The 18,160-nt window shown below is 38.6% G+C and overlaps 1 protein-coding gene across 1 annotated transcript in view; it reads right to left on the bottom strand.

The window, feature by feature from the left end:
- Nucleotides 1–948: 948 nt before the first annotated feature.
- Nucleotides 949–18,160, bottom strand: part of NBAS (NBAS subunit of NRZ tethering complex) — a 160,696-nt gene continuing 143,484 nt past the window's right edge. Inside the window, exons 50-52 of the mRNA XM_086875837.1 lie at nt 16,580–16,724; nt 10,566–10,694; nt 949–1,709 (exon numbers count right to left, since the gene is read on the bottom strand). Of these exons, the coding sequence (XP_086731963.1) occupies nt 1,434–1,709; nt 10,566–10,694; nt 16,580–16,724 (550 nt within the window). The 3' untranslated portion in view covers nt 949–1,433. The remainder of the gene's footprint in view (nt 1,710–10,565; nt 10,695–16,579; nt 16,725–18,160) is intronic.

Raw genomic sequence — 18,160 nt, 5'->3', positions numbered from 1 at the left:
TGGATTTACAGACAGACTGGAATGAGGTGCTGGAGAGCAGCTCCACAGAAAGGGACCTGGGGGTCCTTGGGGCTGATGGCCAGTTGAACAGGAGCCAGCAGTGCCCTGGCAGCCAGGAGGGCCAACCCTGCCCTGGGGGCATCACCTGCTAGGCCAGGGAGGGGATTGTCCTGCTCTGGGCTGGGGCAGCCTCACCTCCAGTGCTGGGCATTTTGGGTGTCACAGTGTAAGGAAAGACATTAAACTGCTTCAGAGTGTCCAAGGGAGGCCACAACGGTGAAGGGCCTTGAGGGGAAGCTGTGTGAGGAGTGGCTGAGGTCACTTGGTCTGTTCAGCCTGGAGGAGACTGAGGGGACACCTCACTGCAGTTACAGCTTCCTTGTGATGGGGAGAGGAGGGGCAGGCACTGATCTCTACTCTGGGGTGACAGGGACAGGACCTGAGGGAATGGCCTGAAGTTGTGTCAGGAAGGTTTAGGTTGGATATCAGGAAAAGGTTCTTCCCCCAGAGGGTGGCTGGGCACTGAACAGGCTCCCCAGGGCAGTGGTCACAGCACCAGCCTGACAGAGCTCATGGAGCTTTTGGACAACACTCTGGCACATGGTGTGATTCCTGGGGATGGCGCTGCACTGGGCCAGGCATTGGACTCGATGCTCATGGGTCCCTTCCAAATCAGCATATTCTATGATTGTGCAAATAGACACATTTATGCAATTTTTCAGAACTCAGGAAAAATATAAGTAAATACTTTGAAAGTACATTCACAAAAGGTATCAACAGAAGTTCAGGATTTGAGATGGGGCTTCCCAAGCAGTGCAGAAAAATATCTCTTAGACTTTAGCTCGTCCTCATGAATAAACACCATTAAGGAGAGATAGGAATTCCAGCAAAAGGGGCTGAAGAAAGAAAATATTCATCTGTCTAAAGGCTGAAAGAAGAGACAGTACATTAAATGCAAAATATTTTATTTATTGCAAACAAAAGCTGTGATAACATTGCACAATACTGAATTTTAAGGTTTTTAAATTCTCAAAAATCACTCTTGTGACCTTTTCTCCATATATAACTTTATAATTATATTTTTACATTAGTTTTACATTATGACAAGAGTAAATTACTTACAGAAATTATGACAAATAGTATATAGCCTGCCACCTTACTAATGTTTCATTTATATGTAACCAAGTGTGCCCATTTAACTTTGATCTGAAAGGATGATCAGATTCAATGCTTTGCTAATCATATAACAGAATGATAGTCTGCACCAATATTTTTTTGGAACAATTAGAAGTTTATGGGAATTTACTGTGTGCTGTGTGTTTTCTATGAAATGTAGGTAATAACTCACTTTGCTACTTTACAAGATCAACAATTTCTCCCTTTTGTGTAAGATCTCCAGTAAAAATGCAGACAAATGCATAAATCCAGCATTTTCAGATCCAGTGCTGAACAGCCTGGAGGGCAGTAGTAAAAGTCCTGAGTGCAGGATGGGTCCCTCGATGAGCCATCAGGAGGGACCCAGCCTCTGCACTGAACCCTGCTTCCTTAAGCTGTTGTGCAATTTCCTCCACATTCCAGCCTCCCTGTCCCTGGTTAGCCAGGAGGTGCTCAATAAGGCGTGGGCAGAAGGCAGTGGACATGCACTGCACCACCAACTTGGCGTTGAGGAGCAAGGAAAGTATTTCAGCATCACAAGTGGAATCATCAACCTACAAAGAAAGAAAAATTCAAATTAAAAATTAATTACCAGATACAGCCATCAGCCAGAACATGCCACAATGGTTCTGACTGGACAGAGTGACCTTCAAAGTAAGAGGTGTATTCCCCACAGATTAACCACAGGGATAAATGCTTTGCATATGTCAGAATATGTAAAAGTATGTCTTTAACAGTCTACCACATTAATATAAATATTTGACCTGCACAAAGTAAAGGAATAAGAATGCTTAACAGCTTGGGATTACACCACCAGCTTTATAGACTTTTCACAGGTTTTCAGTCCCAGTGCAGCACAGATCACACCATTTAGTTCCATATCAAGAATGACACTCTGAGGAAGGTCAGAGCAGAGTATATTAAATTTTGGTCACTTTGTATTAATATATTACATTACATTTTACATGTTAATATGACAGGTGACATTCACAGACTCAATCAGCACCCACAGCAAGGATGAGATTTTCAAAAGAATATAACATATTAAAAGATGTGAAACACAGAGCTGCTACCTCTGAGAGACACCCTGGATGCCTCAAAAAATCTGGTTACTTGATATATGAAAGCATAATACTCTCTTGAGAATCTTGTCTGTTGCTTTACAAATAACACTATAAAATACTTTAAATTCTATTTCAGTTAATTTTGTTATGTTCTTCCTGGGTTCTTTGAAATACAGTGCTGTGTTAACTTACCACTTAACGAAGCACAATTGAACAACTACATATATCCAAAAAAGGGAAGGGACCCCCCCTCCCAGAGGGACCCTGACAAGCTTAAGATGTGGCCCTGAGAAATCTTCATGAAGTTCAGCGAGTCCCAGTGCAAAGACTTGCATCTGGGTTGGTGCACTCCCAAGCCAAAGTACAGGCTGAGCAGAGAATGGATTGAGTGCAGCCCTGAGGAGAAGCACTTGGGGATGCTGGTGGACGAGAATTTCAACATGACCCATCCATGTGCTCTCACATCCCAGAAAGCCTCTCCATCCCAGAAATCATATCCTACGCTGCATCCCATGCTGTGTGGGCAGCACGGGAGAGGCTTCTGTCCCTCTGCTCTCCCAACCTGGAGTGCTGCATTCAGCTCTGACATCCCCAGCACAAAGACATGGGCATTTTCAGTAGAGTGCAGAGGAGGCCACCAGGATGATCTGAGGGCTGGAGCACCTCTCCTATGAAGACAGAGGGAGACATAAGTCTGGAGACATTAAGGCCCCAGAGACACCTCACAACACCTTCAAGCCCCTAAAAGAGGCTACAAGAGAGCTGGAGAGGGACTTTTTATAAGGACATGGGGTTACAGGACAAGGATGAATGATGAAACTGTAGAAGGACAGGTTTAGATTAGGTATTAGTAATAAATTCTTTCCTGTGAGATTGGCGAGGCACTGTCACAGACTGTCCAGAGAAGCTATAGGTGTCCCATTCCTGGGAGTGTTTCAAGGTCAGGCTGGATGGGGCTTTCAGCTACCTGATCTATTGGAAGGTGTCCCTGTCCATGGCAGGGGGATTTGAACAAGATGATCTCTAAGGTCCCTTTCAACCCAAACCATTTGGTGGTTCTACGATAAAAAAGGACCAAAGGAGGGCTAGACAATAATCAGTTTTCATTCGGCACTGGTGAGGCTGCACCTCAAATCCTGTGTCCAGTTCTGGGCTTCACACTTGCAAGAAAGACACTGAGGTGCCAGAGAAGGACAATGGGCTGGGGAAGGGTTGAAAGACTGAGTCGTATGAGGAGCTGCTGAGGGATCCAGAGTGTTTATTCTGGAGAAAAGGAGGCTCAGGGGAAACATTATTGTTCTCTACAACTGCCTGAAAGGAGGCTACAGGAGGTCAGCCTACTCTCCTAATTAACATGTCCATGATAGGACAGGAGGAAGCATCCTCAGGTTGTGCCAGGGGAGGTTTATATTGGGTATTAGGAAAGAATTTCTTTATGGAAAGAGTTGTCAAGCATTGGAACAAGCTGTCCAGGAAGTGGCTGAGACTTTTTGTAGAGAGGACTTTGCAGTGCTGGGTTAACAGCTGGACTTGGTGAGACTTCATAAGTATTTTCTAACCTAAACAATTCTGATTCCAAAATTTCTAGTGTTGGCATCTTGCAGCACACCATGCAGCATAATAAGCCATTATCCAAACAGCTGCCATCTCTTCTAAAATGGGACTGAAGGGATATTCTCTCCTGCCTCGAAGCTCTGTGTGCTCTGTTCTTAACTTGTATGTAGGATGGAACTTTACACAGGGCTTCGCTGTTTGATTTTACGAACATAAAATGCAAATAGTAATTACAGTAGTGAGATTGACAGCAGATGCAAGGTTTCATTTAAATGCTTTCGGGCTACTGTTCATTTAAGGTAAAGTGCTATAGATTAGTGTGATTCCATATACCAAAAATCTACAAAATTGAGAAAGGCAAATCTGAAAGAAGACCTTTCCTAGCATAAACCATTTACCACCTAAGCTATACTACAGGGATGAAGATGCCCATGCAACACACAAGCAGAGAAACCTGTCTGCACTCAAAAAGAAATAAGATTAGTGTGGTTTCACACATAACAAAACAGCTCACAAAAAGGCTCTTGGGTTGTGCCCCGCAGCTCATCCTTAGGCCCAAATAGATGACTAGGCTTAAATTGATTAACATTTCCCATTTTCTTGCAAACTGTCTGAAGACCTGGTAAGGAAGAGGAACTTTTGTAGTTCAGTTGTCTCCAGGCAACTGGACGGAGACACATGATGGCAACCAGACCCTGTGAATGCATTTCATGCAGTTAAGGCCACTGGCCAGTTAATGTTCTGTTCCACCATTCTTCAGTCAGTCTAAGTAGAGTCCAGCAGGTGTGGAAAGAACACAGAGAAACCAAGGTTTAATGAGAATTGCTTTTAAAAATAGACAAGTTCAATTGACTATCAGTTTTACAGCTCCAAATCATGTCAATTTGTTTGGTATCAATTGCACATTTTTAGCCATTAGTTTAAATAAAAATAACAGCCTACACAGATTGTCACTGAATTGATACATGTTTAGAAACCTTAATTAAGACAACTTATACACTGAACAGCTCTGTTTAAATAGAACTGTAAGATTTTTTAAAATTAAATCAGTGTAAATGTAGCTTGAGACTACATTTATTTAAAATTAATTTTAAATCAGAACAACAAGCCTTTAAGTAAAAAAAAAACAAACTACTAAAACAATACAAAAGACAAACACACAAAGCATGTATTTTTAAAAAAATACACCATAGAGAATATAGTGAGTTTTTTATGCAGGAAACTGCTCAGCAAAACTATGACTCTCCAATCTAAAAAAGAGATTGCTTAGAGGGTATAGGGCAGATAGAAACACCACTAAAATTATAAAAGGCCTAATTTAAAAAAATATTACGAAAATAAAAAAATATGAAGCATCAAATTAATCTAGTGGGAACAGATTACAAGAAAATAAAAAAATATATAGTTTTTTTCACTTTTGAATCCTCTGTTAAACAATACTACAGAATGTAAAAGCTCATCCAAGTTTCTCCTTAAACTGCACAAAACCAAGAAAGTAAACCACTGGCAATTACTTAGCAGATACATACAGCTGTAAATAACCAAAAGTTTGGAAAGTAATATTTCAGAGAAAGAGCCTGTACATCTGCCCTATTCTTACTCCTTACTAGACTTGTAATTCTTCCATCTGTTTGAGCCAGGATGCTTGCTGTTCCAGATGGAATTTTGATCCTCAAAATTTGATTTCCATTAATATTTTTCAAAGTGTAGAAGTTATTTTTGGTTGCCATACATACTAAATATTAGTCTACAGTAGATACAAACTCCTAAACATACTAAACTTTCATTTTCAAAATCACTCTTGAGTCTAAGACAGTAGAAGTCATCAAGTAAAAAACAAACTTACTATACCAGTTTTAAAAACAGCAGTTTTTTCTGGGCAGACAGCTAAGTCAAGATCTTACTCATCAAGCACTTCTGATCTGCCTGCAGATGCACAGCCCTTGCTATCTTAAGACCCTAGCTAGGCCATAAAACTAAGGCTATTGCTAATACCAGAATCACTGTTCCAGTGATATGGAATGCAGCTGACTGCAGTTTAAGCAGGTCTCAGAGGTGTAGGTATCTTCAAATTAACACCCAACCATTTTCCATATTGTCTGAGTCAACTACAACCCACAATAATGACAGAATCAGAGTGTATATGTTAGAGAAAAATCATTATGCCTATCTAGAACTCCATGCTAAGGGTGATAAATTTTTCATTTGAGTAAAATCTGGAAGGTTTAAATGGGAGCAGCTTTCATTTTTCATATCCACCTCTCCTTCAGCAGAATTTGACAGTGTAGATTTAGCATGATGTCCACGGTTACAAGTAAAAGATCTGATGGGGATAATTACATTAAGGAGAACTGGTTTTCTTTCTCCCTTGGCTTTCCTATTTAGGTATTGGCTAATACCTGCTTTCAAACATTGAAGTGTAGGCATTCAAGTGGTACCTTTGCTCTTATGAGAGCACTTGGGAGTACTGTGTCCAGGTGTGGGGCCTCCAGCACAACGAGACATAGACTTGTTGGAATGGGTCCAGAGAAGGTCATGAAGACAATCTCAGGAGGGCTGGAACACCTCTCCTATGAAGACCAGCTGATAGAGTTGGTGTTTTCAGCCTGGAGAAGAAAAGGCTCCAGGGAGATCATACAACAGCCTTTCACTACAAGAGAGCTGGAGAGGGATGTTTTATGAGAGCATGGAGTAATAGGACAAGAGGAAATATCCGATCTAAACCAACCTGCTTGCTTTTAAATGGTTTTGATTGGATATTAGGGAGAAATTCTTCACTGTGAGGTTGGAACAGGTTGTCCAGAAAAGTTGTGGATGCCCCAAACCTGGAAGTGTTCAAGGCCAGGATGGGCTTTGAGCAGCCTGGTCTAGCAGAAGGTGTCCCTGCCCACGCAGGGTTTGGAACTAGATCAATTCCCCATCAGCACTATTTGTGCAGGTATCCAGAGGTTCTGGTATTACCAACAGGCAATATGTCACCTATAACTTCTGCAATAGAAAATCCTCAAGTTATGAAAGGTAAGAGCTACTCATGACCTAACAGCAGTAAAGAACTGAAACTGCTGTTTCCCAGAGTATTCCCTTTTCCAATACTATATGAGATAAATAGGCTTTCTGTTTTATTCCTTCCTGGAGTATGTATCTATAGAAGAAATAAATAAGGGGAAAAGAAACCAGTGACATAATAAATCCTGGGAAAATAAACTAGAGAAAGATATTTTATCATAATCCCCATTATTTTTAATTTACCTATTTCTTTTAAAGATTAACACCCATTAAGTGAGTAGCCATAAATGCTATACACTGGAGAACAGCAGAAATTCCATTATTCCATAAAAAATTTGTGATTTTTCATAGTACATTTTTCTGTAAAGCATGTTATGAAGGTAGATTCAGTACTTCATCACTGAAATTATAACATGTAAATGGAGCCAAGGTATTTTTTCAGACTACATTTTTCTTGTTCCAGTTTCTATAAAAGTATTGATTGAACAAGTATTTGTACTGCTTATATTAAGCCCCCACTTGTTAGCTGTTTTAACATTATGGGTTCCAACAGGCAATAGAATATTTGCTTGTTCTCTCAGATGTATAAAAATCAGTTTTCATCTCTGAAAGATAATGCTGAAATCCCTCTCAAAACTCATCTGACTTTTAAGGGCTCTATTGGCAGTAATAGGGTTATTTAGGTAAACTGTTTTTTTAAATTACTCACACAGTACACAACATAGGGGAAGAACAGTTATTTCTGTTACTCAGAAAACACAAGTGGCAGTTCATTAAAAGACATACAATAAAAAGAGGGGTCTGCAATTTCCAAAAAGCTTACACAAAAACTTGGCTGGTTTATTACAGGCAAAAGCTGTACAATTTCTAGTATCAGCACTTCAGCATCATCCTTAACTGTAAGCATCCATAAAGCTGTCAGCAACACACAACAAATGGCTAACTAATACATCCTATCAGCAAGCAAGTGCTGTATTTTTCTTGCAGCCATGTTTGTGAGCTGTGTTAGCACTGGATCAGGGAATCAATAGCTATGATTCCCCTCTGCCAGATGTTATTTGTCTGTTTCCTGCTTAATGTAAGCAGAAATGGCCTTCCTATGAAAAATTAATTCAGAATTTAACAAAAAGCATTAACAGTCTGAATACTGTTTTTTAAAAAGCAAAAAGTAGGCATAGAAAATTATACTGAATGAACAACAGAACCATATGCACTTTCAGTACAACAGCAAATAATGTAATCATAAGAGATGCATATAAAACAAGGAGTAAGAGGTATTTCTGACACAATATAAGAACAGCTTTTATATTTAGCACAGCAATCTTCTATACTTGCTGCTTTTCTAACACTGTCATATTCAAGATACTGGCTAAGCTCTATGCCTGATGTAATAAAGTCAACAGTTAAATCTTCATTGACTTAAAGTAAAACATTAGACCAAAGATAACTGCTTCGAAAATTCTAGGTTATTCAGCACCCTTACAGAACTTTAATTAATATTGAATTTAAAAGGAAAAATTAGAAACAGCTTATCAATCTACCTTCTGTATAAGAAAATCAAAATAATATTATTTTGGGCATGCACAGGTATAAAAAGTGCTTTATACTATCAAGAAGTTAATAAGGTTCCTGGCCCTGAAACTCCAATATAATGTAATCAGCCTAGAGTGTAGGAAACTGAAGGCTAGAGCACACTAGGAAGAAATGGCCAGTTTAAAGAGCAACACAATTAGTAACCATTCAGAAAGTGCTACCTCACAGCATTACGCCTTAAAAATTTAAATAAAATGTACTCGAACACTTATTCCTGCTGACAAGCTTCAGAATTAGTCACTTATACAGCAGCTTTCATCTGTTAACAAAAGTCAATTTTAAAAGGCTAACAAGAACACAGAGATGAGAAAGTGCATGCATGTATCAGATTATCATATTTGTGCTTGCTTTCAACGAGATAATCTTATTTAAAAGTTTCCAAAAAGCCCTGCTTTGTAGAAATAAAATCTAAAATTGCAGGTGGTAGAAGAAAACAATGTACTATTATTTTGGTGGTTAATATTTCTACAATCATTTTGTAAAAAACAGAACTTTTTTGTTTATTGGTATAAAAAAAAGGGAACAGGAATACCTGTGTGTTCTTAGTTTAGATACCAAACTCAAGTAGCAAACAAAATTCAAACTGGGTGCAAACAATGGCATTAGAATTTTGGTAGAAGCACATATATGTTACATATAATATGTCCTGCTACCTTCCATTCTACTGTTTCAAATCTTCATAGAGAACACATTAAAAAAGCTGGTGCTTCTTCCATTTTGGTAACAAAGTCCTTTTGAAAGAAAATCAGCAATATGTGAAATGGAGCCTATGCTTCCAGATCCATTGCTTCTCTGGCTTCACCAGTTCTGGAAGGGAGATGGATCATTTCTCAAACTTTTCAAAGGATGCTAAAAGAGAAAGCTTCCAGAATAAAACATGCAAAAGGAAGAAAAACACAGCTCATGAGGAAGAGAGACCTAAGGGAGAATTCTGGGAAGAGCAAGATGGAGAATATCTTTCCTAGGTAAAAGAGAATGGTTAAAAGTAGGGGACAGGATTTGTACATTTTGTTACAACCAAAGAACCTGAAAACTTTGTGGCAATCAGTATAGAGGGTATCCCTAGAAGGCAGTTATCATTTCAATCTAAATTCCTACAAATCACATTTTTAAAGCTTTTATGTTTGGGGAATATTTATTTAAAAAGACACATGGTTTCATTTGTTTCCATGTGGGCAGTTTCATTGTGTAGTACCACAAGGAAAATATAACATAAATTATTATTTTGTATTGTAATACACAACCAAAAGCTCCCTCAGATATGGTGCAGAATTAGGAAATATTAAAGATGAGGCTTTCCTACCTAAGTATTGTAATTCTGGAAATTATCAGTGCAGTTAATTCAGTCAGAGGAAAAAGCCATTCTCTTCCATGAATAGGTCAGAGACAACTGGTTCCTTCTCTTTTGCAATAGAATGTTAGACTTCAGACCACAACTAACATAAAACCCAAGAAAGTTAGGTTGCACATGCACAAGTTCAGAGCTTCAAAAAATTTTAAACTCAGCTAAGTTTTCAGCTAAAAGATAAAATATATGATATAATGTTTTTGCCTAGGAGACTAACTTTCCTCATTTTAGGTGTTCCTTCTTATTTGCTGAAAAGCAATACAGAGGGAAAAGGCAGTCATATAGTGTTATATAGCAGTTGACAAATATGCATTAATGTCTTTCCATTGTTGTCTGAAGAAAAAACAGTATTTAGGCTTCTTCTCCAGAAACTTTGCTACAGTATGGAATCAAGTTTGTTTCGAATGGCATGAAAGCCCCCAAAGATACCATCAAAACAAGAACAGTGACCTAACAGCTCTCCAAGTGTATATAAACAGATGCCACATTTGTCAGAAACAAGTCAAGTCACCTGATATACTATTATCACTTAAAAAACCCCAAAGCAAGTGAATATGAACACAGAGGTAGCAATCTACTTCATATATCAGAAGTATATTTCTGTTCCACCACACTGACTTAAAACAGCATACTGAGTAATTTAAAGGAAGTGCTATGAGGCTTAATCACCTCGAGTATGTATAAAAGCTCGTACCAGCCCTGTGTTAATGGTCACCGTGGACACAATAGCTGTGGAAAACCTTAATAATGGTAAGTGTCTCAGTAATCTCTGCTTACTACATGAAGATGAAAGAGCTAACTTATTATTTCAGCCTCTGAAAGGTGGTTCATTCAACTGTTCCTACCTTAGCAACAGCTGTTATCTGCTCCAGTGCCACAGCGTGAAGGTCTTGGTCTTTGCTTTCTACCAGCAGTTTCAGGGATGGCAGCAGGAGGGACTGGTTAAGCAGCAGCAAACATAATTCTTTTATACACTGAAATAAAAAGCAAATTCTCTCAGTGTGATCTCTGAAGATACTAACATCATCATTCACAATAAAATTTATGAAAATTTTATGCCAAATGCAAAATGAAAACCACACTTCCATAACAAATGAATTCCCTGTTGGAAACACCTCCTTGAAAACTTGAAAGAACAAATTTTAAAAATGTGGAATACTGGTTAAAATGCAACATTTGTTAGACAAGGCAGGTACTGAATCACCATTACAACCAGGAGCTTTACTGAAAAAATAACAGAGCAATGACAGCTCTCTGTGGGACTAATATATTTGTGCTTACTGAAATACTGCAAAACAAAGGAAGAAATGTTGACAGACACCTCTGACAATTCTGTAACTCAATAATGCAATCAGAAAAGTAGAACAAAATAAAGCAGAAATAACAGTACATACCAGACTTCAACAATGCTTCTGTTGCTTCTGTTGCAAAAAGCTTCAACATTTTATACAATATTTTATACACAATTAGAGTTTAGCAAATTAACTTTCTGTCATTCATTTGGTTTCCTATATTTGATAATACAGCATAAATTTAGCATCACACAATTTCAAGACAAAACTGGCCAGAAAATACCTTCTAAAATAAAAACAAAAACATCCCTCAACAAATCTACTGTGCACTTCCAAACCTTTACACTGTCCCTTAGTTAAACAACCAAACAACATGTCCCACATGCGAGCTATTTTCCTCAATGTTGTTCATTTTCTTCATTTATACATCAAAAAGTATTTCAACCTACAAATTCTATTATAAATCAAATCATAATTTCCCTTTCCCTTTCTGTCATTTTTGAGAATTTAGGTTGCTTGTCACAACCACTTCCCAGCGAGGCCCATCCAAGATGGAACTTCTTCCAAGGCACTTTACACTAGGGACTCTGGATATTGTATGGTAGTTACACTGAAAATGGTATCCATCTTTTAAGAGCTTCTCTCTGTTTCACTCCAACAATTTGAGAGCAATTGTCAAAGGAGCACATCAGCCAAATACTAAACTGAGAGAATGCAAGTTATATTTTTTTTTGTGTTTTGAACTTTAATGATAACTGTAACAATTTAATAACTAAGATGATCCACATATTTAGTAGCATAGTTTCAGCAGCTGTGACACTAAAAGCCTAAATATTATTTGATAATGAGGAGACATTAAATACTCCAAATGTGATGTACTGCACAGACACCTGTCTTTGCTTGGGACAAGGAGCTCTCGGGCTGTACTTGCTCAGTCTTTTCTAAATTTACCCCTTAAAGAAAAACAGCGTAGAATAATATATTCCATCCATCCATTCCATAATATCCATCATACTAAGCTCCGAGTCACTAAGGCAAGCCTTGTTCTCTGATTCAGACTTGTTCCTTTATACTTGTATTCAGTACTGCTACTGATGGTCAATGCTTAGACTCACACAATATGGTGAGTTTAAGAGACCCACAAGGATCACTGAGTCCAACTTGTGTCCCTGCCCAGGACCATCCCCAGGAGTCACACCACGTACCTGAGAGCACTGGAAAAATGCTTTGCAAACTCTGTTTACTTGCTGCTGTGACCACTGCCCTGCAGAGCCTTGTCCCAGTGCCAAACATCCTCTGGGGGAAGAACCTTTTCCTAAATCTAAATCCAACCTAAATCTACCTGACACAACTTCAGGCCATTCCCTCAGATCCTGTCACTGTCACCACAGAGCAGAGATCAGTGCCTGTCCCTGCTTTCCCCATCACAAAGAGGTTGTAACTGCAGTGAGGTCTCCCCTCAGTCTCCTCCAGGCTGGACAGACCAAGTGACCTCAGCCTCTCCTCACACAGCTTCCCCTCAGGGCCCTTCATCATCCTCATGGCCTCCCCTGGACAGTCTCTAACAGTCTTGTATTGTGGCACCCAAAACTACCCCAGAGCAGAGCAGGACAATCCCCTCCCTGGCCTGGCTGGTGATGCTGGGGCTGATGCCCCCAGGGCTGAGTTGATCCTCCTGGCTGCCAGGGCACTGCTGGCTCCTGTTCAACTTGCCATCAGCCCCAAGAACCCCCAGGTCCCTTCCTGCAGTGCTGCTCTCCAGCCTCTCATTCCCCAGTCTGTCTGTACATCCAGGGTTGCCCCAGGTACAGAATCCAGAACTTTCCCTTTTTTAACTCCATGCAGTTGGTGATTGCCCATCGCTGTCATTGGTCCAGGTCTCTCTGCAGGGCCTCTCTATCCCTGAGGGAGTCAACAGCTCCACCCAATTTAGTAGCATAAGCATGCTTGTTGTGAATGGTATGACATGGATCAAGGAGTAAGATGACTAAATACATTAAGCTTTATGTGATCATTCAAATGCTTATTAAACTTCTGGTAGTTTCATATTCCACTGGATTTCTTTTGAGATGCATACCTGCCATTCCAGCAAATTTACTGAATGGAAAGTCTGCACGTCTTCTTCTCTTGAAAATGTGTATTCATAGCAAGAGATGTGACTTATATTCAGAAAACAAATTCTGAGTCATAAAATACATAATCTGAGCAAAACAGCAATTTTATCATGCTTGGCAACATTTCCCTCTCAAAACCAGATGGACAAGTTGAATAACTTTCTGTCTGATAGTAGCATGTCCAGCAGATATACTCAGTCTTAACTACCATGCCCAAGTACAGAAGAAGCCATAATCTCTTTTGAAGAAGAAATATGTATTCCAACTATTGCATTTTCTTTTCCACAGAAAGCAGCTGGTCAGCATGCCAGACACTAAAGACTGTCCAAATAGTACAAGTATCAACTTGTATCACTGCCACAGATGTGTGCAGGGCTGCTTTGGACAGGAATTAAAAACCCAAGCTCAGGAAGGAAGTCATTAGCCACAGCACTTCTCAGAGCAACATAAGTGGGTTTCTGGTCTGCAGTGAGCACTTGAAAGCATTCAAGTGTCTGCTGTCTGCCATGAGAGGCTCTGCTTAGAGGGGGTTTGATGTAACCTGTGAGAGGGTCAAGGGAAGGCCCAATTCAAAATCGAATTACCATGATTTAGTTGAAACTTTTGTAAGACAACTTTTGTCTTCTGTCTAGTTACACAGCTGTCAGTGTTTCACTGTGACATCAGCACGGCAAATAAACCATATGCCATAGGAGTCTGTTTTGGGTCCAGTATTATTCATTATTTTCATGGATGACTTGAAGGGCTGGATAATGAATACAAACAGCATTATGTCTGAAGAGGCTAAAAACAGATTGAAAAGCAGAATTTAAATTCAACATTATCTGAAGAGAATGAGCAGTCACAACTGTGTATGAACAAAATCACACAATCTAAAATCATATATAAACCTCACGAAAAACTAGCTACAACAATTAGGAAAAAAGGAGACCAACTGTCTGCTGTGTTATTCTAGGAGGTATCTCATAGCCACTAGGACCCCAGGGTGATTACAGATAAGGGACCAGATGCATTCTCCCATGTTAACTGACACATGACCCATAGGCTGAGAGAAGAATGTAAGATATTCAGAGGAGTTACATTTTTAACAATTACCAAGGGGAGAAGGATTTATCCCTTTCTAAAGAGATTTAATCAGGCAGAGCAGATATTGGACAATCCAAGCATGTGTCTTCCAGGCAAAAAAAAGAAAAATAAACAATCCTTTCTTTTTCTAAAAGGAATGGAGCTATCTATCCACTGAATGATGCAAATTAAAACCCTAAACAAACAAAAAACCCCACAAAAGTAGCCCTCCAAAGAAAACACAGACACAGATACAAAGATTAAAGCTATGTAACTATCCAAAAGACATATAAAAAGTAATTGGCTTAAAAAACTAGATGGACCAGTAGGATATGGAATAAAAAAAAGAGTTAAATCCTTCATGACTATATCCAAAGATGGCTCTTCTAGACCACATGACTTTGAAGTTACATGTGCTTTCCATTACAACCTTTGCACTTAGCAAGGTTACTATGGGAGAGAACTTGAATAGCAAATGTTTTTCATGATAGTGAACTGGTTTCAGTTTTTAGAATTCCATCATTCCAAATTTGTCATCTTAATCAAGTGGATTTACTGAAATGTGACATCACCTAAACAGGTTAATTGTCAGTGATCACATTTTCATCTTATTCAGCCACACAACTGCAAATCTGTCATTTGAGCACTTAAGTACTGTAGCTATACATACAAATAAACTACTTAAATTCATGCATGTCATTTCTGCTCTTCCCAAGCAGTGACTTACAGGAATGCAGACTGTGTTTGCAGGTAACTGTACAGCTACACATTTTAGTGCAACTCCTTGTTACTGCACAGCGTTCTAGCCATAAAATAATGTATTTTACATCAGTAAGCCTGTTTAAACCTTGAAGATCAAAGTAACTTCATATCCTTACCTGTACAGACATACTTTATGTGATGGGCTCTTTCAACATACTCTACCATTAAAAAAAAAAGAAAGGAAAGCATCTCCAACGAAAGCTGTCTGCCAATACCAAAAGTGTATGTAAACTTGACTTGTCATGAAGATTGTGGAAAAGTTTATTCAACTAAGAGAAATGCATGACCCTTCTTGAGCAGAACTCTTGGTGAACTGATTGCTGTATGACAGTGACACTCAGAGGGATTTGTCTCCCTGGATCACCAAGGTGAGGCAGAATATTCTACTTTGACAAAGTTCAGCTACTCCCATCAGATATGACTGTGAGTGTACAAGCTACAATGCATCATTTCAGCACCTTACAGAGAAAAGCTGCATATAATTATAGCACTCCCAGGGATACACAGACCTGCCTTCCACCAAAGAGTTTTGGTGGGATGAATAAATTCATAAATGCACTTATCACTTCAGCTTACTGCCACCTTCTGGAATCATGTTTTACATAGATTTCTGAATTTTATTCATATCAGTGTGTTGGGCTAGGGAAAAAAAACAAACAACAAACAAAAACCCACACACCCACCTGTCTGTATTTTAAACATAATGTGTTGTTTTTATTCTGCTTCTCTTCCTAACATCAGCTGTTTTCTATAAAAGACAGTGACTGAATAAAGATAACAAGAGATTTATCAGCCTACTAAAAAATATGCATGACTACTCTGAAATTGTGTGAAGTTTATTAAGAACTTCTCCAGACTGTCTTCATTAATATACAGTGTTTACATACAAAAAACTTTAATAATTTTATACATAAGAGATGTTTGTATTGAAGTATGCACAGACAGGGAAGACAAGTTAGAGTATCATAGTCGCTACTTAGCAATTACTTGTGTATTAAGGTTTTTTCCAATCACTGTGTTTTTCAGGGGTTCCTCACTACATCTTTATGCATTTATTAGTAAGAGAATTAGTGATAATTTAAGTAACAGTTTTTGCAACACTGATTTAAATGATAACAGATTATTAAAGCCTTTCTACAAATACATTAAAGAATAATTTATACTGGAACAGATTTTAAAAGATCAGCTAATCCAACAATCCTCCAACTCAAAACAAGTCCAACAATATCAAACTGCCTGTGACATAATCCAGTCAAGTCCTAAATACCTAAAAAGATAGATTCCCCATATCTCTTCTAGGCATCTAACTGTTCTAATTCTAATGTTTCACAACTTTAAAGATGAAAAATTCAATGCAATGAGAGTTTTTGATGATGTAACACGTCTGTATTGCCTCTTGTCCTTTAACTGAGCATATCTGAAAAGAGACTGACTCTAATTCCTCTCCTTCTTTCCTTATTGGACTACTTGATCTCCCATAGTCATCTCTCCTCAGGACAGACTGAACCCAGATCTCAGCCTCTCTGTTAGATCTCCACTGCACTTGATCCAGTATGGCAACATCTTACTTGTAGCTGGGATCTTGAAACAGAGCTCATAAACATGATATCCAAAGTTAAAACTTACCTTGGCAGGGAGCATGTGCTTTGTCTCATACAAAGAACGGCAGATTTTCAAAATTTCATTTCCTGTGTTCTCCTTTTCCTCAGGTGGGCACCTCTGCAGCATAAAAGTCCCCAGTTTCACCCAGGGATTATCATCTGTGCACGATCTGCCCAGTAAAAAGAGAGATGTGTATAGAATATAAATATACATATACCATCTTCTGTAGGTTGTTTCTCATGTGTGACTTAAAACTACGACCTCATGAAAGAAAGAAGAAAGTTCTGAGACAAGTTACTCTCCATAATGCCATCGCTCTTTCAATGCAATAAAGAATTTTAAATTACTTGGAATTATGACATGCTTACTACAAACCCTGAGGAACTGTACACCAGATAGACTGATCAAATTGGAATAGCACAGGATCTTCTCCTGGCTTTACACCAGCTGATTTCCCAAGGAGAGTGGTATCTAGGGAGGGGTGACAGGAATCCGGTATTCCTAATTTTGTTTACTTTGATCACATTCTAACAGCTTCTGTTTCTCAAGTTTCCTCTTGCTTCTGAGAGGAAAATATATAGTCAGATTCACATTTTAATTTTCAGGTCCAGTGAGTACAAACAAACTTTTCTCCACAGCCCATCCAGAAAGGGTAAGAAAGTAAAATTACATGCATCTGAACTCTGCTAGTAGATATGGACAGGGTTACATTTGTTTTACACATTTAAAACGTTCTTTTAATTCCACACAGAACCTCATGCTATGTTACCATTACAGTCAGACAAACAGATGGGAGACAGTGTATACAAGTAAATTTCATCATGCAGGATGGCAAAGGCAGTGCTTGCTGTGAAGTTGGTTTTTTTTTTTTTTGTAGCCATTATTTGGTAGATCACGGAGATATTTGGATACTTTTGTTAGAAACAGGTATACTGACCAGGAGTGGATGCAGTGACAGAAATGGATAACAAGCCACTTTTAACTGATAGCACAAAGCACAACACTGAAACACACCTACACTGCCATTTTTCTAATGTAAATTAAATTGATGCAATTCCCACCTACAGTGGGATAAAATCATGTGCAATTACAGCTTATATAATGATTGTATTAAGTCACAATAACACAATGTCTATGTTTATCTGTGCATAAACTTAAGAAGGCACAAGAGGCATTTTAAAAATCACCCCATCAATTTCTCTGGTCAGTAATCAGCATCCCAAAGACATGGTAAACTTTCCACTTTAGCTTAAAAAAACAAAACCAAGAACAAAAAAACAACTCTCACAGCAGGACCAAAAGTGGCAGTGGTATTACAATTTAGTGAAAATTAAGATACTCATTTAGTACACGTAGAAAAAGAAGAAGCAGAGAAGTACTGTCAAAATGCTGCTTTTCAAAGTTATTTTGCAGCAATTATTAAAGCAACACATTAATATAATTGTAAATGGAGTCTGTTAAGAGTCTGTTGGATTGACACACCAAGTGTCTGACAGCTCTGGAGTGAACAACCACCAATATCTACTATTTCATACATAAAAGGTATCTTCTGCTCATTGTCCACTTTTAAAAGTACACAGTGTAAACAAGTAAAAGCAGCTCCAC

This window comes from Cyanistes caeruleus, chromosome 2 (genome assembly GCF_971803275.1).
Source record: "Cyanistes caeruleus chromosome 2, bCyaCae1.hap1.1, whole genome shotgun sequence".
NCBI classification, from domain to species: Eukaryota; Metazoa; Chordata; class Aves; order Passeriformes; family Paridae; genus Cyanistes; species Cyanistes caeruleus.
The sequence above is the reverse complement of the archived record's forward strand: the minus strand, read 5'-3'. Positions and strand labels throughout refer to the sequence as shown.